Source organism: Colletotrichum navitas, assembly GCF_030913465.1.
Source record: "Colletotrichum navitas strain CBS 125086 chromosome Unknown LY79scaffold_169, whole genome shotgun sequence".
NCBI lineage: Eukaryota > Fungi > Ascomycota > Sordariomycetes > Glomerellales > Glomerellaceae > Colletotrichum > Colletotrichum navitas.
Genome location: NW_026850715.1, coordinates 1 through 23,254, shown reverse-complemented (window position 1 = coordinate 23,254; position 23,254 = coordinate 1). Strand labels below are relative to the sequence as shown.

At 58.3% G+C, this 23,254-nt stretch overlaps 6 protein-coding genes across 6 annotated transcripts; 5 read left to right on the top strand and 1 right to left on the bottom strand.

Moving 5' to 3' along the window:
* Positions 1-2,594: 2,594 nt before the first annotated feature.
* LY79DRAFT_675000 (uncharacterized protein) lies at positions 2,595-7,322 on the top strand (the record flags this gene model as incomplete). The annotated part of the gene is made up of 1 exon (XM_060564386.1): positions 2,595-7,322. One exon carries the CDS (start codon positions 2,595-2,597, stop codon positions 7,320-7,322), a length of 4,728 nt encoding a protein of 1,575 aa, XP_060407267.1.
* Positions 7,323-8,773: 1,451 nt separating this feature from the next.
* On the top strand, positions 8,774-12,766 carry LY79DRAFT_529529 (uncharacterized protein; the record flags this gene model as incomplete). Its single annotated transcript, XM_060556116.1, has 14 exons — positions 8,774-9,628; positions 9,801-10,252; positions 10,329-10,384; positions 10,450-10,631; positions 10,741-10,941; positions 11,002-11,024; positions 11,085-11,463; positions 11,516-11,584; positions 11,657-11,715; positions 11,776-11,789; positions 11,838-12,041; positions 12,091-12,211; positions 12,285-12,376; positions 12,462-12,766. Coding segments are annotated over 14 exons (3,012 nt in total), but the record flags the coding sequence as incomplete, so codon positions are not given.
* A 1,195-nt stretch (positions 12,767-13,961) lies between these two features.
* LY79DRAFT_529548 (uncharacterized protein) lies at positions 13,962-16,387 on the top strand (the record flags this gene model as incomplete). The annotated part of the gene is made up of 6 exons (XM_060556118.1): positions 13,962-14,045; positions 14,328-14,534; positions 14,637-14,790; positions 14,845-14,957; positions 15,013-15,350; positions 15,406-16,387. The coding sequence occupies 6 exons, from the start codon at positions 13,962-13,964 to the stop codon at positions 16,385-16,387; spliced, it is 1,878 nt and encodes a 625-aa protein (XP_060407265.1).
* Positions 16,388-16,937: 550 nt separating this feature from the next.
* On the top strand, positions 16,938-18,404 carry LY79DRAFT_572842 (iron-sulfur cluster assembly accessory protein). The gene is made up of 2 exons (XM_060559409.1): positions 16,938-17,936; positions 18,016-18,404. Exons 1-2 carry the CDS (start codon positions 17,231-17,233, stop codon positions 18,051-18,053), a joined length of 744 nt encoding a protein of 247 aa, XP_060407264.1. The 5' UTR covers positions 16,938-17,230; the 3' UTR covers positions 18,054-18,404.
* A 421-nt stretch (positions 18,405-18,825) lies between these two features.
* LY79DRAFT_529551 (ATPase) lies at positions 18,826-20,517 on the top strand (the record flags this gene model as incomplete). The annotated part of the gene is made up of 1 exon (XM_060556119.1): positions 18,826-20,517. One exon carries the CDS (start codon positions 18,826-18,828, stop codon positions 20,515-20,517), a length of 1,692 nt encoding a protein of 563 aa, XP_060407263.1.
* Positions 20,518-21,362: 845 nt separating this feature from the next.
* LY79DRAFT_674995 (uncharacterized protein) lies at positions 21,363-23,030 on the bottom strand (the record flags this gene model as incomplete). Its single annotated transcript, XM_060564385.1, has 7 exons — positions 21,363-21,381; positions 21,448-21,519; positions 21,604-21,688; positions 21,824-21,946; positions 21,996-22,615; positions 22,676-22,926; positions 22,989-23,030. 7 exons carry the CDS (start codon positions 23,028-23,030, stop codon positions 21,363-21,365), a joined length of 1,212 nt encoding a protein of 403 aa, XP_060407262.1.
* Positions 23,031-23,254: the final 224 nt, after the last annotated feature.

The window sequence follows — 23,254 nt, the reverse complement described above, 5'->3', positions numbered from 1 at the left end:
TCGTCGATAGTACCGAGGAGAGTTTTAGTAGGGACCCATCCGACGACATCATCCTTACGGGCCTTACGGGGCTTGACATTTTTTTTTATATTTCATTTCTCCCCCCCCTTTGCTGTCACAAGGTCAGCGGCATACATGTAATGAAACTTAGTACGCAATATGTACAGCTCCGGGGGGGCAAAAAAAAGGAAGAGACGTGAGCATGGTTCTGCTGCGCGCGCGCGTGTATATCGTATATTCAGTTGTATAGATACGTCGTGTGCATTGCCGCTCCTGCTCCTGCCCCCTTCCTCCCCCCTCCTTACATACGCCGTTTCTTTCTCCCGCATGCGAGCCGGCGGTTGTAGTTTCCCAATAATTTCTTCTTCAGCGGGGGACCCGTTTTCTTGGCGAGATACACAATACGCGGGACACCCAAGTCTGGCGGCGGTGGCGGGGACAAGACAGAGAAGAGAGACTAACAGCCGGGTAGAGGACGTCGGAGTCTAATTAGAAACCAACCAGCCTTTCTCTCGTCCATCATATGCAAGAAAAAAAGAGCTCCAGGGACTGACCTTGTTGAAGCTCAGCTGTCAGAGCCGCTTTTAGCCCAAGCGTTTGCCCTTCTGCTCGTCTCAGAGCACACACACACACACGCACACGCCCCCCCTGGTTCATCCGGTGTTGTTCAACCTGGTCTTGTTAATCTTGAAATTTGATGATCGGCCCTCTCTCGGGGTGTACTCTTGGAACTAATTCTCTGGGGAGGATTACACGTATACGGATCACGCCCCCCCCAACCCGGGGCATACTAGGCAGTAAACGCACGTCTGCAATCCAGATTGGGTTGGGACTTGGACCTTGGACAGAGGGAAAAAAATAGAGAGAAAAGAGAAGGGGGCTGGAGTCGGGGGCTGCTTTGCTTTGTTGCTCGGTGTCTGTTTTGGCCTTTTGATCAGTATCAGTGCGTCTCTTTTTTTTCTTTCTTTTTTTTTCTTTTTTTTCACGGTTGACCACTTTCGTTTTTTTTTTCTCAATCCCCGCTACCTGCGTTCGTCTCCCGCTGCTCACCCCCTTGTTCCATCAAACCCTGGGCGCGTGTAACCTTGCTTCGGGCCTTTCCTTTGCTGGTGGTAACTCTACCTCGTGCCCCCCAATCCAAACCGCACTGAGCAAGACCTTATCTTTTGGGGGTTTGGGAGCCAGTCTGCGCTCGCTCATCTTTCCTACTTTGGATTTGGGTGAGAAAACTGGCAGGAAGTGAAGAGAGAGTAAGAGAGAGAGAGAGAGAGAGAGAGTGAGTGTGTGTGTGTGAGATAGAGAAAGAGAGGACGAAGATCTGCACCGAGTTCAGATAGATACCCAGACTCTCGTCGCTGCCGTCCTTCCCATGCTACCTACCTATTCAACCTACTAAACTATCTAAACTACCTATTCACTTTCCCAGCTGTAAAAACCCTGGTCTGGTGTGGTTTGGTCCAGAGCTTGGGATATGCCTGGCTGCCCGCCTTTGTTTGACCTGCGCTATCTCACCGCATCCATCCATCCTTCCATACCCATCTGGACCCCATCCACGCCCGTATCATCCACACCCAATATCTACTTCATCACACCCTCCCCCCCCCCCCCCCCCCCTCCATCGTCACAAACTGTTGTACCCTCTCTTTCTCTCTGTTCTCAGATCTTTTCGACTCACGCGTTATACTCGCTCGGTTCTTCTCCAAGGGAGGCGCAGGTGTAGCAGCAACTACAACAGCAGCAGTAGCATCGTTTCTCCTTGGTTCTTCGACGTTCTCGTTTCTACTTGCGCATTCGTCTCTTGTTCGGCTTTATACCCCCCCCTTCCTCCCCATCGATACCGCGCCGTCGAAACCAGCCAGAACCGGCACATTATACAGAATCGACGAAGACCTCTCCATCTCCCTCCCTCCCTCTATCTCTCTCTCGCCGCATCGGCAGCAAAACCCACACTATCCATGCATGATTCGCGCACTACGTCACTGTTACCGGATCCGCACATCAAGAGAGCTGTCCCACCACGATCGCAGACCGAGGACGAAAGATAGAATAAAAATAATCATAAAATAAACGACGATACTCTGCAAGACGCCCCCGGTCTTGAATGTTCCGAGCCGCTAAACCAGTGAAGCGCCGGGTCCAGTAAACACAAAACAAACAGAATACAAGAGCACGAGAGGAGGCGCAAACTCTGGAAATAAACGCCAGAAACTCATCCCACCGTCGGGCGCATCTTGCAACACGACGGCAAACGACGCTGTTTTTTCTCTCTCTTCGAGGCCTGCACCGCCCACGCAAGGACCGCGCCTCGGAAACGCCATCCCATCACCATCACCATCACCGCCCGGCTCAGCTCAGACTCGACCAGGTCCCAAGTCGCAAACTACTGTAGTAGACAAGCAAAGCCCAGCAAACCAAAACCTGGCCTGGGGTGCATCGTCGAAATCCCGAAGCTCTGTCGTCTTGTTTCCCCGCCGAGATCACCTTTCTCCCTTCCACCGATTGCTGCGCCCGCCGTCCCATCTCTATTCCTCCCACCCGGAGCTCGGCCGCTCCTGCGACGAGCAAATCAGACCGAGACACCGCCAGCAGCCGACATGGCGGCCACAGCCTACACCTCGGTCCGCAGGTGTTCCACGTCCTCGACAGGGTCGTCTGGGTCGGGCTACAGCGACGCAGAGGCAGGGGCGCTACCGTCGGCATCCAAAACGAGCGCGGCGCGATACACGGACGTGGACGGCGATGACTACTACGAGGAATACAACAAGTTCGATAACGGCACAAAAGGCGAGGCCTTGTCGTCGTCGCAGCCCCCCTTCCCCGCCAACGCGACGCCCAGCCCTGCCAACTTCTTGCCCCGCGTCGAAACGAGCCTGACGCCCATGTCCATGGACAGCGACCTGTTTCCCGACCGTGATTTCGACGGCAGCAGAGGAGAGGACAAGACGGGCAGTCCGAGGCAGCTAGAGCAGCAACAACAGCAGCAGCAGCAGCAGTCGACATCACCGGCTTCGGCGATACCAACTTCTGGAAAGTGGTCGTCGTCGTCGTCGCCGCCGTATGCTGTGCGACCGGGCCACGGTTACGAATACACAAATACAAGCACAACATCCGTCGAGACAGCATCGCCTGCGGCACCAGCAACGGCGGCCATGCGGCTACCACACGCGTCGGCGACATGTCCGGCGGCGGCAGCAGCAGCAGCAGCTTCGGTTGTGGCGGCGGCGTCGGCGGCGGGAGACAAGCAACGAGATGTCTCGGGTGCACGCCAAGACGATGCAACAGAAATAGAAGCGGCAGCGTCGCACTCATCCAGGAACAAACAGAGCCACGACGGCGGCAGCAACAGTGGCAGCAGCAGGGCGGGTCATGATGAAATGGGCGAGTGGGTGATGGGCTGGAACGACGATGCAAGGGAGGGAAATAAGGGAGAAGAGGCAGAGGCCGGTCTGCTGGCAATCTCGCCTAAGAACCCGCGCCAGCGCCGTGCTGGGACGACGCCGCTGTCGCTGGATGTGCTGCAGATGGTCAGGGGGAACGAGGAAGAGGAGGGCGATAACGATAAGGAAAGGGATAGCGCCCCAGCACCGACCAACACTGCCACTGCCGCTACCGCTACCGCTACCGCTACCGCTACCGCCTCCTGCTCTCCTACCACTGTTACTACTACTACCACCACCACCACCACCCAACCCGCTTCGGCCGTGCGGACGGAAAATATCATCGGGACCAACAACAACAGCAACCGTAATAATAATATTATTAGTAGCATCGGCAATACCGCCGTCGTGCCCCCGAATACGAGCCCGGCTGCATCCGTCTCGTCACCTTCCACCATCTTCTCCGCCCCCGCTGCATTTACCCGCCAACTTTCCACAACTTCGTCACCCTCTACCAGCAGTCTCGTCTCCCAGATTCAGGAGAACCTGCTACTGCAGCAAAACCTCCCCTCCTCCTCGTCGTCTGCCGCCAATCTCGTGCGACCCGTCGCCAAACCCATTGTCCGAACTACTTCCGATTCCAACTTCACACTCAAACATCCCATTCCCGATCTCAACTGCCGCTCCGGCGCCTACACCGGCAACGTTGCCGCCCTCGAGAAGTCGGCCGAGCGCCTATCCATGACCAGCTCCATCGAGGACGCCATCCGCGACCTGCATGGTGAACTGAAGCGCTCCGACTCCCGCCGCTCCTCCATCCTTGCCGCAAACCTCGCCGCCGCCGCCGCCGCCGCCGCTGCCGCCTCCCCATCCCAGATCGACGAGTCCTCGGCCCAGCCCGGCCCCCTTCGCGTCCTCCCTCCCGTCGCCTCCATCGTCGAGCTCAACAACGCCGCTCGCTACGGTGGATACTCCCCCAGCGGCTACGTCATGTCTCCCAACCACTCTTTGACCGGTCGCCTGCGCTCCGGCTCCAAGAACTCCTCTGGTCGTCCCGAGATCGACGTCGATGCCATCTTGTCGCGCCACGGCCCCGGCAAGGGCTCCAGTAGGAGCGTTCGCTCCGCCAAGCCTTCCCTGGCTGAGATTTCCGAGTCGGAGCCCGTCGCCCTGACCGGTCGCGTGCTCGATGAGGCCGACCATGCTCCCGTGCCAGTGACCGCCGCCGACGATGCCACCATTCGCCGGCCCAACACCCGCCACGACGAGGACCGCAGCGGCAGCTACCACGACATGCTCGGCGAGATGGATCATCAATCGTCGGGTCTTGGCCTCGACTTTGGCGGCGACAACGCCGGGCAGGAGTCGGATGACAGGCCGCCCACCCCCAAGTCGACCTCGACCTTTGACCACACCAATGTGTTTGGCGACTTTGACGGCGTGCACTGCCAGCCCGAAGATGTCGAGCGCGCCTACGACTCCCACGAACCCACCGACGGCGCGCATCGCGAGGGACCCATCATGCCCAGGCCGCAGGTGATGCCTATGCCGGATATCCCCGAGCCCCAGTGGGAGCCGGTGGCGCGGCGCGTGCCGCCCACGAACAGGGCCGGCACGGGCAGGCCGCAGTCGTACTTTGACCCGCTCACCGGCCAGGAGATGCTTTACTACCCCGCCCGCGTACCGGCTATGCTCAACCTGCCGCCCAAGCTGTCCAAGAAGCCCAAGACCGAGGTTCGCAACGCGAGACATTCAAAGGTGCTGCAGGCAATGGGCCACCCCGGGTTTGGCAAGGCCGAGTACCTGCCTCAGGACCCCGAGGCGGGGGTGCGCGAGTCCAAGATGTGGCTGCCCGACCCGCTCGCTGGCCACGGCATGACCACCTTTGGCGATGTTGCCGAAGGCGAACCTTCTGGGGATGAATCGATGAAGTCGCCCGTCCACGATTCACATTTGCCGTCGGAGCAGGCCGACGCGCTGTTGGCGCGTCGGCAATCTGAGGACATGCCACAGCAGCCTCCGTCGCCCACCCAGCAACGGCGCAAGTCAAAAATGCTAAGGGCTTCCCAGCTGCCACCGCAACTGCGTGCGAGCGCTTTTTTCGACCTGCCATCAATATCGCCCAAAATCGAGATCAAGGAAGGTTCACCCATGGCCACGCTCGACAGCATCCTTGACGCGTCCACGACCGCACCGGTCAGCGCCTTCACGGACCACGCCTTTGCCGGCAAGCTCGGTTCCGAGGTGTACGGCCCCGACAAGAAGAAGAACAGGAAGTCGGCCGCACCCACCGTCCTGCTGCCCGAGGAGCACGTCAGGGCTGCCTCGCAGAAGAAGAAGGGCGGCCTCATGCCTTTTGGCAAGAAGTCGGATGACGGATCCCGGAAAAGTTCGATGGCCGACGGCAGCAGAGAAGAGAACCAAGGCTTGTCTGATCACGTCGATGGGGATGGCGTGGACAGGCCCGAAGGCGAGGGCTCGGAAGATGACGGCGAGGAAGAGAAGGAAGAAGAGGAGGACGAGTTCGCCGGTGTTCTCGACGGACCCCCCACTACCCTTCTCGCCGAGCTGCAGCTGCGCAAGTATCACGCAAGGATGCGCACCCAGAACCCGAACCGCAACGTCGGCCAGAACGGTATGCACGCCACCCTCATCGAGCTGGACGCCGTCGCCGAGGCCCAGAAGAGGCACCGCGAGAAGAAGAAGATTGCGCTAGCCTGGGAAGACGGGGCCAAGGATGAGGACGGCAGTTCCGACGAAGACGACGTCCCGCTCGGCGTGCTGTACGCGCATCAGCCCGCCATCGCCGAGATGCACCGCCCCATGGGTCTGATGGAGCGCCGTGATCAGGAAGAGAACGAGCCTCTCAGCGCCCGCCGCGCCCGTCTGCACGGCCAGCAGCCGCCGCCGAGGACTTTGGCCAAGCAAAGGAGCCATTTCACCCTCAACGCCGGTCTGAGCCAGTTCCGACTTCACCAGATGCATTCAGCCGAGCACCTGAGGCCCCGGGAGGAGTCGGATGACGACGAGGCCGTCGAGGGCGAAACCCTCGCCGAGCGCATGCGTCGCCTAAGGGCAAAGGACGAGGCCGAACACAACAACCTCCCCAGCACCCGCCCCGTCAGCAAGATGTTTTCCGAGGAGATTTTGGCTCAATTCGGCGAACCGGACAAGCAGCCCGAAGACAAGGGCAAGGAGGTCAAGGTCCAGCCCAACGAGGCAGAGGAGACGCTCGGCCAGCGGAGGAAGAGACTGCAGGCCGAGCGCGAGGCCCGCGATCGGGAGATGATGCTGAGCGGCGGCCCCGTCGAGCCCGAGGCGTCCGCCTTGCGCAGGAAGCACAGCTTGGCCGACGTCCTCGCCTTGCACCCCACGGTCCAGAACCCTGCCTGGGAAGAGCAACGCCGCCTCGAGCAGGAGCAGCGCAAGGTCAAAGAACAGGAGGCAAAGCTTGCCGCCGTCCGGGCGCAGATGCCCAAGACGCTCACCGGGCCGAACCTGCAGCGGACCGGCGGATACATGAACGGCGCCTTCAACGACGGCTCCGGCGGGCTCGACCACCACAGGCCGGCGGTCAGCAACGGCGTCGGCGTCGGCATGGGCCCTGGCGGATGGAACCGCTCCAGCATGGCCTTCAGCAACTATGGCGCGCCGCTCCAGCAACCCTCCTACGGTGGGCTCATCGGCCAAGCGGGCATCGCCCACATGTCGCAGAACCCGACGAACGGCTACGGGGGGTACACCGCCGGCGGCATGGGCGGCATGGGCGGCATGGGCGGCGTAAACCCGTACGGCGGAGGCATGGGCATGCCGATGCAGATGCAGCCCATAGGCGCCGGGATGGGGATGCAGCAGGGCATGGCGCCGATGCAGATGCCGATGCAGCCTGGGCACAACGGGCAGATGCAGTCCATCGAGCGCTGGCGGCAGAGCGTCATGTACTAGGCCTGTAAGAAAGAGGGGTGTATGTTCCTCGTTGCCACGGTACTGCCTACGATCGACCCATAACCATTATATAATTCCCTAGGGGGGGAGCGGGTGTTGCTCGGTTGTCTCTCTATACAACACCAAGGACATACAAACTACGGCATTGCGATGGGCGTTGGATACCTGTTTCTTTTGTTTCTTTTCTTGTTTTGGATGTGGAAAGGAGGGGAATTTCATCATAGGCGTGGAACACAGCGCGCTTGCGAGCCCTAGAAAGGGACAGCAAACGGAAGGGAGGGTTATACGGAAAGGAAGGGTTAGATATATATCTATAGATATATATCGTTAGCGCATAGACCAATCATAATGTCGGCTGTCTTTTGTTAGTCTGTATATTCCGTGCCCGGTGAGAAGTCGATAGTAGTAGAGTCGTAGACGAAGAGAAGAAGAGGAAGAAAAAACCCTGTGGCCTGGTCGTCTGCACTCGTGTGTTGCCGCCCAAGATGGATAACCCATGTGCTGCGCCCCGCGCTACCGCGCCGTTGGCTGAGCGTGTCGAAAGTGTGTTCGTTGGCGTGAACCCAGGCCGTTACAAAGGTCGCCGTGAAACCCGGTCCAGCCTCGCCCCCAGCCTAGCTCAAGGGTGGATTGACTGTCTCGTGTGCATGTATTGTCTTGATAATCGTACGGGGGGATAGCAGAGGGAGAGGGGACCAGGCGGCTAACGGATCACGGAGTAGACCTTTACATGCGACCTTTCCGGCCCTTCTCCCCCTCCCGCCTCCTTTGGATGAGATGCCCTTGAAGAAACGGAGGGAACGGCGGCAGCGGCAGCAGCAGCAGCAGCAGCAGGGGGGCGTGATGGGAACATGTACGGAGCTGGCTGGGGCGTCACGCGGTCAAGGCCGCTTTTGGCAAGGCGACCCGCGTACGTGTTGGTCGCCTTTGCAACACACGTTTGGGTATGTGTGTGTGTGGTTGGAGGAAAGACCCCCCCTGGCAGCGGGCACTGTTGGTTGTCTGTTGGTTGTCGGTGTTGCTGTTGGTTCGGCCGTGGGGGGGTGGTGGGAGGAAGGGGAACCAACGAGCAGATCTGCAACCGGCCTCTTCACCCTTTCTAGCCTGGATGCCCCTGGATGCCCACAACCCCCTCCTTTTGAGGTGGGTGACCCCATGTTTTGAAGGAGGCGCGGTTCGTTGGAACGGGCCGCGGTTTCTGGGTCGAGGATCGACCACGACATCTAGAGGGGGGGGGGGAAGGGGGTTGAAGAACGTATGTGGGCGGAACACATATTCTCCCCCTCCCCCCTCCCCTTCTCGAACGGAGATGTCTACGCTTTTCAACTTTCTTTTCTACTTTTTTTTTACTCTCAAGACTGGATGATAAAGATCCCAAACAATGGAAATAGTGGTGAGCCCCCCCTCTTGCCCCCCTTCTTTCTGCGTGAGGTTGTATCTGATCACGAAAACAGCAGCAGCAGCGTCGTTCTACTTCGACCGGGAGCGAGCCGTCTCGCGGATCTCCCACCCCGTCGACATCTTCCGAGTCATCGCTTGATGACTCGAACTTCTCCTCCCCATCTTCGCCGCGTGAAGAGCATACTGCTCTCGGCTCGCCCGACGAGCCCCTCCCGTCGATTGAAGGGCAGGACGAAAGCCCGACCGAGACCAGCAGCAGTAGCGAGCGCATCAGTGATACCAGTACCGGCCGCGCTAGGACGCCCTCGGTGTCGGTCTCTCCGCCGTCCTCGACGTCGCCCAGTAGCGCCCTTAATTTGTCTCCCGGCACCAGCCCCAGGAGGGTAGGCTCGCCTCTGGAGGATGGCGGGGAGGCGGCGAGCATCGCCGCCCGACTGAATGGCCTGGACCTCGGCGCCAGTCCCTCGAGGCTGGGCATGTCGGATGTCAGGGACGCGATAGCGGACATCGCCGACGGCCTTGGAGTGCGGACGCCGTCGCGGCGGCAGCGACAGACTACTACCGTGAGTCCGGACGCCGGGGGTTCTTTGCTGGGCCTGCGGCTGCCTACCGACCGACGGTCGCGGGCGGGATCCAGGGCGAGTCTAATCCTCCACGACGTCCGGGACGAGGAGCCCCCGCCGAACCACTTCCACAACCCAGCGGTCCAAGGGGCGTTTGGGGACGCGAAGGCGTTGTCTGCGCGGCTGGCGGGCGTTCTGGAGGGAAGCCCACTCCACGCGAGCGCAGACTCAACCATCAAGCGGCTGCACCGCCGGGCACGGGAACTGGCGAACTTCCAGTGCCCCTCGACACGGACCGTGGGCTTTGTCGGGGACTCGGGCGTCGGTAAGCTTCCCTTGCTTGTTCGTGTTGGTCGTGTGTATGTTGAGGCTGACGGCGGAATCGGGGGTGGTTATAGGGAAAAGCAGTGTTTTGAACTCGCTTTTGGACCGAGAGGGGCTAGCGAGGACCGTGAGTGACATGACGCATGAGAATGGAGGCTATTGTCTTCTTTTGTAGCTAATTCCCGCACAGAGTAACAGCGGAGCCGCATGTACCTGCGTCGTCACTGAGTACCACCATCACGCCCGCGACGATTTCGTCGTCGAGATGGAGCTCTTTGACAAAGACGAGCTCGCGAACCAGGTACACGAGCTGCTCAAGTCGTACCGCCGCTTCCACCTGCACGCCAGAGAGATGACGAGGGATGACGGGGTGGAGGAAGCCGAACAACAGGCCAAGGTTGCGCTGGACACGTTCCGGGCCATGTTCCGGGGTCGGCTCGGTGACGAGGCGTTCCTCGCTAACGACATGGAGGAAAACGTGTTATCGTTGTTGCGGTCCTGGTTGAATGAGACCTACCCGCAGGACGACGGGAAATATACCATGGCCGAAGTGCAGGCGTGTTCGAGCCTGCTGATGCGGCTGACGTCCGAGACAGCGGGAGCTCGCGAACCGGCCATCTGGTCGTACATCAAGACGATCAAGTGAGTTCCGCAACCCTATTGAGCGATCCACGAAAGAGTTGAGCGGGAAGGAGCGGTTTGCTGACGATGTTTTTAGGGTGTTTCTCAACTCGCACATCCTGAGCAAGGGCCTGGTCCTTGTCGACTTACCTGGTAAGCCGAGTGCTCGTGACGCAGGAGGCAAGGCAGAAGTGTTTTCTGACTGTCGACATTTGTAGGGCTCCGCGACGTGAACTCGGCGCGCAGGAACGTTACGGAGCGTTATCTGCTTCATTGCAACGAAGTCCTCGCTATCTGCCACATCGGGCGGGCGACGACCGACGAAGGTGTGGCGAGCGTCTTTGAGCTCGCGAAGAAGGCTGAGCTGTCCAACGTGGGCATCGTCTGTACCAAGTCTGATGTACGTTGTCGTCGTGTGCCAACCTTCCAGCTTTGTCTCCCGTGATGGTAGTTGTGGTGGTGGCCCTTTGCCCGCAAAGCCGTCGTGCTGACTTTGTATCGCAATCCAGGACATTCGAGCCGAGGAGGCTATAAAGGACTGGAAAGGCCTGCGTGCGAGGCGCATCAAGGAGCTGAGCAACGAGGTCGCCAGGACCCAGGGCCAGATCGACGAGGCGAACCTCAGCTTAGCCGAGTTAGAAGACGATGAGCTAACGGACCAAGAGGATATCGAACTTGATCTTAGTCGCCGTCTAAGGAGCCTAGGGCATGTTCTCCCTTTATTTCGCGTCTTGTCTCTTCCGCTGACCATTGTGATGCCTCACAGTAAGGATCTTCAAAAGAAGCGTTTTGAGTAAGTGGCGTGCATTTGAAATAGCTTGCGGTCGATGTCGTCTGATCTCCTCGACTCCAGACTCAAGAAATACCTGATCGAAAACCGTAACGCAACCGTCAGCGGAGAGCTCCGGAAAGAGTACAGAAAGAACAGTTCGGACGGGACGCTGCACGTGTTCTGCGTGAGCAACACCGAGTACTGGGCGAGGCGGCGGCTTTCGAAAGACGATGCGCTCCCTTCGCTCCACCTCAGTGGGATCCTCGCGCTGCGGAAACACTGCCTCGCCATCATCGGGGACAGCCAGCTGCGCATCGCGAGAGAGTTCGTCACCAACGATCTCCCGGCCCTCTTTGGGGATGTGGCTTTGTGGATTGAGTCGGGCGCCGGGAGCGCGAGCGCAGAGCAGAAGAGGACCGTCCGTGAGGCGCTGGACAAGGTCGAGCGCAGGCTGAAGAGGGTGAACCAGAACATGGAACCCGCTGTTCCGGACCAAGCTTATTGATGAACAGGAATTGGTTGAGCGGGACTCGGATCTTAGCCGCGTTGGGAAGTCCATCAAAGAGGAGTTCATGACCGAAGTATACAATCGTAGGGCTCCTTGGTCCCTTCCCCCTCTTTGAGTTACCGCGTTCTGATGTGCGTTTCATCAGATCGACAGCTCGACCAGTGGAGACAATTGGCCATCCAGGCTGGCAATGACTGGTGTTGCGTACGTATCTTGAATCTGAAAGTTTCTGCATCCAATGACTCCGACTAACATAGAGGCTAGTGGAATCAAGGCGGGTCTTATCCCTTTAGATCTCCGTAACCTTTGCTAACGATGGGCTTCAGCAAGCTACAGTGCGTTCTGCCGCCAATATGGCAGTCACTGTACTCGTATTATTGGTCCACGCGACTGGAACGAGGAGGCCATCGACAAACTGGTGAAGGACCTGGGGCCACGATGGGATGAGCTGTGTTCATCCATTGAACACGAGCTTGAAGAGAACGCCGAGCTGATGGACGACGTTTTGGCTCAGGCGCTGGAGCTTATTCGTGAGCCATGATGATGAGTTTGAGAAACCTCGTGCTGACGTAACGCAAGTAACGGAACTCGAAGACCTCCCACGGACTAGAAGAGTCCTGGTTGCAGCCTTGGAATGTCGTCGCAAAGCCATCGTCTCCGAGGCGGAGGCTCTCTTCGGAAAGTTCAACGAGGAGCTGGGGTGAGGGTCCAACCTGCTCAGAAGGCAGTTTTAACATTCTTTCTCCGCCCCTGCTGACCGTCCATCTCGCTAGCACTTTGCGCATAGATGCTCTGTCGGGCATCCGTACCTCGCTCATCGGGCAAGCGTTGGAAAAGTCGTATAGGGACTGCAATATGCAGTACGGTATGTCGCAACCCGACGATGTTTGGTTAACTGACTCGCTGTGGCCTGACTTACCGGTACTTGCGTGACTGACCTTGGTTCACAGGCACTGGGAGCGATCAGAAGCGCAAGGGCATCATGAACGGCGCACTCCGGCACTTGGACCTGTTCCCGAAATACATGAGAGATTTCAGAGACAGGCTGAAGACCTCGGCGGACGGCCTGCAGGAGCAGCTGCTGGAGATTCTGCAGCGACACCTGGGCGCCTTTGAGACAACTCTGAATCTGATTCGGGACGAGAACGTGGCGACGGAGAGTGAGGAGAACCCGGAGTTGAGAAGGTGCCTGGAAGTCGAAACTGCCACGGCAAGAGAGGAGTTGGGGCGGATCAAGGAGATTATGGCTGCTTGATGGTAGATTTCTGGCACTGACTCAATCTGTATGCTTACTGTATCACATGCCGTGGCCATTATCGCAAATATGGCATGCTTGGGCCGTTGCTATTAAGACAGGATTGGAGTTCCGGAGGCTCCCTAGGGTCTTGCCCAGGGTATTGGTCCACGCTGTCCAGCCGTTTTTCAACTGACTGGAAAGCTGCTGCGAAGAAGAATCGTTCGGGCGCTATGAGAGAGCGAAGCTGAAGAACATAGGCATGCATTGCCGGCCCGGGAGGAAGACAGGTACTTGAACAAACCGGCTCGGCCCTTGCCGCAGATCCTACAACGGCGGCCTTGTTGCGAGCAGCTTTGCTGTTGCGGCAAGGTTTGGTGTTGAGGGAGCGAGACGGCATTTTCAAGTTGGCTTTGATGAGAGCTGCCGGCGGGATACGGAGCCTGACGATGCTGTTGCGTCCCGTGGCCGCGACTCAAGATATTTGGTGTCTCGGAAGGGAAATATGCAGCATGCTTTCCAGACGTGGATCGGAACAGTGTGGGGATAAAGGCGCCGTCGGGGAGATTTGCAACTCGATGAATCGTTGAGGGGTAGGCATTGATAACGGCATGATTGGACAGCTCCCTAGGTAGCGCACGGTAATTCTCATCATCGAGGAGTCGAGGGATGGTGATACCATTGTCTATCGACGCCTCGATGTCCCTGTACAGCTATTTCGAAGTTCGCCTTTAGGCACTTTGCTCGAATTGGCAATAGTGGAAATGGACAAGTTGGGTAAGACTCTGGGTCTCGGCATTGGATCGATGGGACTGCAATTTGGAGGTTCCCGTCAGCCCTACGGCGGAAGACTGGAGGGATCAGGTGCGGCTGTGCATGAAACATTCCGGATAACGGCGCTGGACAAGTGTCCCGAAAGTTTCGAGGCAACCCGCCTTGGACATGAGGATGCGCATGAGTGTGGGACAGTGTCTAGATGTCAAATTACTGTGCACCGGTAGCGATTGTGCTCCGACTAATACAGTCCGTACCGTCACATGACACTGTACAAGCATCCTCTCTATCTTTTTTTATCGAAATGCGCATCACCTCGCGTGCTGCTGGTCCAACTCAAGCCAGCTTCGAGTGCCTTTACACCAAAAGACCGCCCTCGCCCCCTTACAGCTTCAAGAGAAACAGCAGCTACTCTGGTCTATCATTACTGCACCTCTGGGAAATGGAGGCATCACCGCTGACCCGTCAGCTCCCGCCCGAGGTGTTCAAACCCAAGATCGTCGAGCTGTACGAGTCGCTGTTCAAGGTGCGAAAGACCCCCCTCGTGCCTGCAACACTCAACATGGCGGCCGAGGCGACCGGTGCGACCTTAATTGAACACTTCAGCTAATGTTGCAATTGTCAGGTGCGTTCAGTTCATTCACGCTCCCCTACCCACGAGCCTTGCGACCCCGACGCTGCCGACAAATGCTTCCCCTGACGATCCTCGACTCGGCCCGCCAGTACCATGCCGCCCGGTTTCGCCCAGCCTGTGGCTTGCGACGCAGTCCGTACCTTTCCGCTGACACCCATTCCCCCTTATATCTAGGACGACGATGATGATTATGAACGCTCTGAGGGTTTCTGGCGGGAATTCTTCCTTCTCCGACCCGACCGCGCCGCCCTGAGGCGAATCCTTGATGGCCTCGGGCCCGCAGCCATACTTGCGTTGGAGGAGCACACGAGAGAATTCTTTGCGCGAGCCGTGGCCGCCGTGAAAAGCGGCCAGGGTGTTGCGGATTTGCATGCGCTTGATGTGAGTCTGGCCCCGCCGTTTACCCCTAAGCTTTATCGGTGCCGAGGAAGGTCGAACCTAGATGCTGCTGCGGTCGCTGACGTGTGCTCAACAAAATCGTAGACTCTTAGCGTGTTTCTCTGCTCGACACTGTCCAAGAAGTATGCGCATCCTAGCTCGGACATCATCAACGTTCTGGCAGGCATCGACTACATTGATACCATCTTTACAGACTTTGTGGGGGCGCTGGACCAGATCATCCGGGGTGGGAAGAGCTGTAAGGCCCAGGGAACTTATACAAGCGCGGAGGCATGTTTCTGACTGGTGGCAGTGGACTTGCGACAAAAGGCTGTCGAGGTTGTGTTGGCCGTGACGGCAGGCGCATACCAGACGAGTCTCTTGACGTACTTGATCCAGAGGGACCTCTTCCCTGCGGTGATGAAGGTAAGTCAACCTGTTCTCGACGGCATAATAGGAACCATTCTGACGCCAGCCGCAGTTCATCCAAGAAACCGACACAACGGAACGTATCCTCAGCCCTTTCACCCTCCTTGGCCTCCTGGCCAACTACAACAAGTTTGAGTTCCAGAACCCGTATCAGATGCGACTGAATGACTTCGTCAACGAAGGGACAATCAAGAAGATCATACGGTGCATTGGGGAGACATGCCAGCATCTTACGACGCAATATGTAGAGGTGCAGGACGACCTGCCCGAGGGCTGGACGCTCAACGGCACGCTGCGCATGATCGGGCTCGGAGTCGTCGCAAGGGGTCCCAGGCCGGAGAAGAAGGCTGTTTATGACGCCGAGACGATGAAGCAAATGTTTACCAAACTGTGAGTGCCGCAACCCAGAGAGCAACATCAGACAAGAAACTTACACGATGATGAGGCCCGGCGAAGAGGCGGCAGTGTTGCTGGCAACATATGACTTCACTCACGCCAACAAGCTCTTCTGCTTCAACCTAGCTACGCTCCCCGCCGAAAAGGGCGGCGAACAACCTCTGGCGGCTTTCACGTCACTCACATCCTACCTCCTCCAGCACGCGCACCTCTCGGAGCGCACAACGCACTACTCCCATCTCAACCTCATGGTTTTCCGGCTAATGATCGAGGACCCCGTGCTCTGCAAGCGGATATGCAGCGGAGAATCCAAGGGGCGCGTGCGCCTGTGCCGCCAAAGACAACCGTTCCTCCCACTGGTCACAGGAGAACGTATTTTGGCGACGGCGGTGCTGGATACGATGGTGGACGGAATCACACATAACCTACGTCGCAGGCTAGATGTAGAGCTATACACGCTGTGCGTGGGGATCTTGCTCCGCGTCGTTTCGTATCTATCCCGATCCCGCACACGGCTGGATCACCACTGGGCGGATCTGTTCCGGGCCCTGCTAAACCTGGTCAAATTCTTGACGACGTATGTCGCGGACCTGAAGGGCCTCTCGCAAATCGATTTGCTGCTAGACAACGTTGTCAATCTTCTCGCCCTGTCCCTCTCAGCGGGTGAAGGTTTCTTGCCGTCACCGGCAGCATACGACGACCTATTCTACAAGGTAGTCGAGGCGGGCGACGTGCTCATCAAATTCAAGGACAGCTACCAGCTCGGCAAGCGCCCGAGCAACTCGATCGACACGCTCATCAACGTGAGCACGCACTACAAGGAGCTGTTGGCGGAGAACGGGAAGAAGAAGGGGAATCTCACGAGCATCCAGGTGACAGAGGTAATCAAGCAGGGGTACGAGACGCTGAGCATACAGGCCAAGGAGGGCCTCGACACGTGGGATCGATATCGCGAGGCGGACGAGAGGACGTTGCTGAAGAAGATGGCAAGAGCGGCCGTTGTCGATGTAAGGGAGTTGGTTGAGAGATGAGAATGGGGAGAGGGGTGGTGAAGGCTGGTGAGAAAGTAGAGTGTATGATGTTAATGACACCCGAAATGATCCTCATGAGCCATGCGGATCGGATATGCTGGCTGCGTCGGCTCGAGGGACTGAGTCGACGGCGACTGTTGCCCACATTGAGGTGAAGGCAGGGCATCACTGACGATGGAGGAGACATCGGAACGCTTCAACAGCGACTCAGCTCAAAGAGATTCGAAACGGTTGCATGACCCCCAACTCTCGACATCTTTCTGTCAGCCTTCTAGGTTTGTCTCGTATGGTGTCGCTTCAGAGTCCGAAAGAAGATTGAGCTCGAGCGTGCTCGGTCCGGTCCCGACTCTTCAAAGGGAAAGAAAAGAGTCGTGTTACTTGGCAAAAGGGATACGATGCATGAAGATGAATAAGTCTTCCGACAGTCTTTGGTTATGAAGCAAGGCATTGCTGAAAGTCCAAGGGCTGCTTTGTCATCGATGCCATAGGGCCGTTGACAAATTAGCGGCGCATGATTGGCCATAGAGCACCCTGTACAGTGGAAACCGCTGGGCATGTCATAGCCGCGCCACGGGCCAGAAAACTGTCAAATGACGCCCCCCCCCTGGGCTGGACCCAGCTTCTGGCTTCCATTACCAATCCCGATTGACGGCAAAAACCTCCTCCGACCTGCAGTTCCCAACTGATTGTCTCGTCACCGTCGGACGATCGAGCCCTCACTTTTTAAACACCCCTCCGACGTCAACACCTGGACATAGAAACGAGACCAGGATACCCGTTTGAAGCGACACCCCGTCATTTTGCTACTGCAACGCACATATCCATATCACCCGCCCCCCCAAAATGAACGCTCCGAGGATATTCAGCAGGGTGGCATTCCGCCGCTCCTGCGCAGCGCTGCAATGCGCTGCCCCCCGCCGCGCCTACGGCAGCCCGTCCTTCCAGTCCTATCCCCTCTACTCGAACAACAACACGCCGCCTCCTGCAAGAGGCGACGGCATCCCCGAGACCTCGATCGCTACGCCGGATCCCCTCCCGAAGGTGAACGAAACAAGACCCCCCAAGATCCCTTCGCAGATGGCACCCCAGCAGCAGTCCTCGACAGCGCAAACGACGGCAAACACATCCCAGGCGACCTCGGAGGCGTCGGCGACATCGTCGGCACAAACAGCCGACGCCGCGGCCCCCGCGCCCAAGGTGTCGGAACAGGCGGCCCAAACCCCCAAGCCGACGGGGCGCCCGCAGCGCAAGCTCCGCGCCCGCAAGGCCGCGATGAAGCTGTCGCCTGCGGCCGTGAAGCAGCTGCGCGCGCTACTGGATCAGCCGGAGCCGAAGCTGATCAAGGTCAGCGTGCGCAATAGGGGCTGCTCGGGCTTGGCCTACCACCTCGAGTACGTCGACAAGCCCGGCAGCTTCGACGAGGAGGTAGTGCAGGACGGCGTCAAGGTGCTGATCGACAGCAAGGCGCTGTTCAGCATCATCGGCAGCGAGATGGACTGGGTCGAAGACAAGCTCAACCAGCGGTTCGTGTTCAAGAACCCTAACATCAGTGAGTTTCCCACGCGGCCCTTCTTAGGCTGCTTGTTTTGTGACGAGCTTTTTTTCTTCTTTTGCTGACGTTCAAACAGAGGAGCAGTGTGGGTGTGGCGAGTCCTTCATGGTTTGAGGTGTAATATAACTGGTGGGCGAGGAGCCTCGCTGCAACAGACAGCCAGCTCGAGGATGCACTTACTATTCTTGCCGTTGAGCTCAACGGCCTCGTCTTACACGCGGCTCAGAGACCAGCCGTCTGTAGCATAGAAAGGACGGGATTCGGCAGACGGCATTGGCATCGCATTTTTTTTCTCACGCCGGGGCGTAATGTATATCACACGCTCGTACCTGAGCAGCAAAGTTGGGACAAAGGGCATTGGCAGGCGTTTTTCCGGTGTAATGATACCTACGAAAAAAAGACCCGGTTCACCCAAACCGGGCGTGGAACAATAATCTCATCGTTTGAAAGAGCAATACTTTAATCATGCCACTGATCATTATGATTTCCGTCGCCTTGATCCCCAAGAGTGGCGGCGCAGCGTATCTCCGAACCCGAGTGCCGGAGACCCTGTTCCTCCCCCGCCAGTGGCAGACACGTCCCGCCGGCTGGTGCGGATCGACGCATCCCAGTTCCCCGCTAGAAATTCAGGACTAGCACAGTACGTACGTATAGTAGCTCAGCTGAGCTCGACTCAATTGATAGTCGCGTCATTAGCACTTAGAAAAAAACCCCCCAAAGCGCGTCTCGTCTCCCCCGGCCTGGATTCGAACTCATTCCCTCCCGAGGCACCACGCGACCCGACCAAAACGGCCAACGAATCCGGAAAGATTCGTTCCCGGTAACGGTCAACAACGGCTCTACAGCTCTTTTGCATGCGTCTCAATCCTCTCGGTGTACCGTCAGAATGGCAGCAGTCGACTGCCCCATCTGCAACAAGCCCGTCAAGGAGGCGCTAATCAACTCCCACATCGACTCGGGCTGCGAGAGCCACATCTTCAACCCCGAGCGCACCTCGTCCCCTCCCGCAGCGACCCAGGCCAACGGTAGTTCGAAGCTCTCTTCGTCCCAGGCCAAGCGCCCAGCCTCCTCCTTCTTCCAGACCCCTTCTGCGAAGCGCCATGCCCCTCCGACCAAGGTCCTCACCACCCCCGCCAACGGAGGCGGTACGACCCGCCCGACGGCTGGCGTGAAACGCAGCTATGACGACGGCCCCGGCGCCGAGCCCTCCCCTTTCGCCATGGCCAATACCGCCGACACGGACAGCGACGCGGCCGAGCAACAGCAGCAGCAGCAGCCCGAGACCGGTCCCGTGGCGAAGCGCGCAAAGACGGCCCGCGCCGCGCCCCTCGCCGAGCGCATGCGGCCCAGGACCCTCGACGAGGTCTGTGGCCAGGACCTCGTCGGCCCCCATGGCGTGCTGCGCTCCCTCATCGAGTCGGACCGCGTGCCCTCCATGATCCTCTGGGGCGGCTCCGGCACGGGCAAGACGACCATCGCGCGCTGCATCGCGCAGAGCGTCGGCTCGCGCTTCATCGAGATGAACGCCACCTCGTCGGGCGTCGCCGAGTGCAAGAAGCTGTTCGCCGAGGCCGCCAACGAGTTGGCGCTGACGGGGCGTAAGACCATCATCTTCTGCGACGAGATCCACCGCTTCTCCAAGTCGCAGCAGGACGTCTTCCTTAAGCCCGTCGAGGCCGGCACCATCACCCTCATCGGCGCGACGACGGAGAACCCCAGCTTCCGCGTGCAGCAGGCGCTGCTGTCTCGCTGCCGGACCTTCACGCTGTCCAAGCTCGCCAACGAGGACGTGGCGCGCATCCTGCTGCGCGCCATCAGCGAGGAGACACGGGTCGGCAACTACCCGGGGAGCCCGCTCGTCGACGGCGAGCTCGTGACGTACCTCGCCGCCTTCTCGGACGGCGACGCCCGCACGGCACTGAACCTGCTCGAGCTTGCGCTGTCACTCTCGACGCGGCCGGAGGCCACCAAGGAGGACATCAAGGCGTCGCTGACCAAGACCCTCGTGTACGACCGCGCAGGCGACCAGCACTACGACACCATCTCGGCCTTCCACAAGGCCGTCCGCGGCTCCGACCCGGACGCCGCGCTCTACTATCTCGCGCGCATGCTGCAGTCGGGCGAGGACCCGCTCTTCGTCGCGCGCCGCATGGTCGTCATCGCCTCTGAGGACGTCGGTCTCGCCGACAACACGCTCCTGCCGCTCGCGACGGCCGCCTACACGGCCGCGCAGCAGATCGGCATGCCCGAGGCCCGGATCCCGCTGGCCCACTGCGCCGTCGCGCTGAGCCTCGCGCCCAAGAGCACCCGGGCCTACCGCGGGCTGAACAACGCCTACGCCGCGCTGCGGGAGCCCGGCGTCGCGGCCCTGCCGGTCCCGCTGCACCTGCGCAACGCGCCGACGCGGCTAATGCGCGAGATGGGCTACGGCGCCGAGTACAAGTACCCGCCCAACTACAGGGGTGGCAGGGTCCGCCAGGAGTACCTGCCGGACGAGCTCGTCGGGCGGCGGTTCCTGGAGGACAGGGACCTGGGGACCGAGGTCGATCCGGACCTGGAGATGGAAACGGAGACGTGAAAGAGGTTCGCGGGCGATGGGGAGGCGGCTTTTACTTTTGAGCGTAAGCATTGTGCCTGTTGTCGTCTGGCAGGGCTGAGCGGCGTTTGGGGGGGCGGCGTCCCAGATGGGTCGAGCTTTGGATTATACAGCCCCTATTGGGATCAGGGTGCATATTACGAGCATTGCATATAGCAAAACGGCGTATAGGAATGGCATCAGGTCGATGCGATTGGCGAACAAATACACCTATTTTGTCACGGGTTAGAGCAGACGGTAGGGCGCAGGAGAAGTAGGGTAAAAAGATTCCTGAATCTAGGAAAATGCCGTAGAGCTGTGTATGGCTGCTATGCTATATATTTACATATCGGATGGGTGCAAGACATGATGGGTGGCACGCAACAGGGCCGAAAGCGTGAGCTTCCAGATGTGAGGCTCTTGTGACGTGCTCCGTTTATGCGGCATGTGCTTCGGCGTCTAAGAAGCTGTTTTCCAAAGCTCGCCGGTTTCAAAGGGGAGGGAGGGGTGTAAATTACTTTGGCTACTGATGTTGGACAAGTTGTCGCGTGAGATATATTAAGGCGTTAATTACTGCCAGTCATTGATGGCGTGGTATTTGCGTAACATAAATTTACAGGCCAATGTTGCCTTGAGCAGAACATCTCGCAAAGTCTGTAGCTAGCAGACAAAAAAAGAACAGAAAGAAAAAAAGGGCACGCCGAAGCCAAGGGTGAAACAATATTCGTTATCCTTCACCCGAACACCACTGCTCCTGAGCCTAACTTTCTTAACATTATGGTATTTCGTACGCTTCGTGTAAACAGAAAAGGAAATGGGGGAGGGGATCGGCATGCTATCGGGCTATACTAGGCCTTACTATCCTTACTGCTTATAGCATTAGAATCCAGCTCTCATCGGCAAATGGGATCGATCCGGTGGGAGATGACTTACGAGAATGCAACACCTGCATCGTTGACGTCGACGCCCTTCTGCAGATCATTCTCCGCCCACATCAAGTTGAACCTGGGTAAATCTTTCGTTAGCGGTCGACTCTTCGCGGGACGCGGGTTTCGCCCCCCCCCCCTCCTCCTTGGGTTTAACACATACTGGTCGCAGAAGAAATTTTGTTGGTACGTAGAGCCGTTGGTCGTGAGTACCCTGTAGATGAATACTGATTTGCATTGTTTGTCCGCTAAAATTCGTGTCATACAAAAGTCAGTGTCTAGGATTCTTTTGTGTCTCTTCTTTGGTTCTCGTGTTTTCCGGGCACCCATGCAGGGGCCACGTAGATACTTTTTGCTGGGAGCGTGGAGGGGTTGTCACTTACCGGCGCACTTGTCCACGCACCAATGGTGGTAGTTTCCCGTGACGCCCTCGCTCGCGCTGTCCGATCTGGCGTAGTAGCCAACGCTGCCAACCTTGTCCCCCTCGTAGACCTTGTGGAACCCTCCTGCTGTGTCAATGGGCCAGATGGGCTTGGCGGGCAGGGTCGAAAAGACTGGAGGCTGCGCGGATGTCGTAGATGTTGTGACAGAGGTAGACGTCTGGGTAGTTGACGTAGATGTTGTGACAGAGGTAGACGTCTGGGTAGTTGACGTAGATGTTGTGACAGAGGTAGACGTCTGGGTAGTTGACGTAGATGTTGTGACAGAGGTAGACGTCTGGGTAGTTGACATAGATGTTGTGACAGAGGTAGACGTCTGGGCTGCTGTTGTCGTAGAGGTTGTGACAGAGGTAGACGTCTGGGCTGCTGTTGTCGTAGAGGTTTTGACAGAGGTAGACGTCTGGGTTGCTGTTGTCGTAGAGGTTGTGACAGAGGTAGACGTCTGGGCTGCTGTTGTTGTAGAGGTTGTGACAGAGGTAGACGTCTGGGCTGCTGTTGTCGTAGATGTTGTGACAGAGGTAGACGTCTGGGCTGCTGTTGTCGTAGAGGTTGTGACAGAGGTAGACGTCTGGGTTGCTGTTGTCGTAGAGGTTGTGACAGAGGTAGACGTCTGGGCTGCTGTTGTTGTAGAGGTTGTGGTAGGGGCCGGTGCAGACGACTCTGAGGTTGGCTCTGTGGCTGACGTAGATGTGGCGGCGGAGGTAGACGTCTGGGCAGGCGGCGCCGTGGAGGTCGCTTGGCAGTCCAACTTGTCCTCCTCCTCGTCGTCCTCGTCGTTATCGTCCCTCCGGCGACGTCTGCGTCGCTGGCACGGAACGGTACTGGCAGTCGACGAGGCCGAGGCCGAAGAGGTGGAGGTCGAGGATGTCAGCGACACCATAGTGGAACTGGTGACCCCCGAGGCGGAGGTAGTGGGCAGAGACCCGGAAAGTAGGACCGTGGTCGTCGGGTCTTGGGTCGGGGTAGGTGAGGGACCTAGAGAGATGCTGCTGGTCACCGGTGTCTTTGTGCTGGACGCGGGTTCCTGTCTGGCGCGGAGCCGGTGTCTAACGGGTACCGGATCTTCCCATCCACCCCGCCGGGGAAAGATTAGGGCCCCGTTGCTCACGGCGAGCACGGCGAGGCATGAAAGCAGGCCGGTTGAGCGCATTATGAAAACGAGATTGTGGAATGAACAAACGTGGTTAGTAAACGGAGGGAAGTCACAAAAGAGCGTAGGGGGGAGACTCGATGATCGAAAGATGAAGCAGCCGGAACATCAAGAAGGTTACATCTGTGCCTATGAGGCACTTGTATGTATATACGTAAGGAGAGCCTCCTCCATGGCAGTGCGGTGGATATCATGCTGGCTATCACGACTCAAGTTATCTTAAG

Excerpts from the sequence above, each read along its gene's own strand:
- LY79DRAFT_572842 (XM_060559409.1), top strand. The coding sequence starts at position 17,231 with ATGAACGCTCCGAGGATATTCAGCAGGGTGGCATTCCGCCGCTCCTGC. Across the intron at positions 17,937-18,015 it reads GTTCAAGAACCCTAACATCA|AGGAGCAGTGTGGGTGTGGC; the intron begins GTGAGTTTCCCA and ends ACGTTCAAACAG.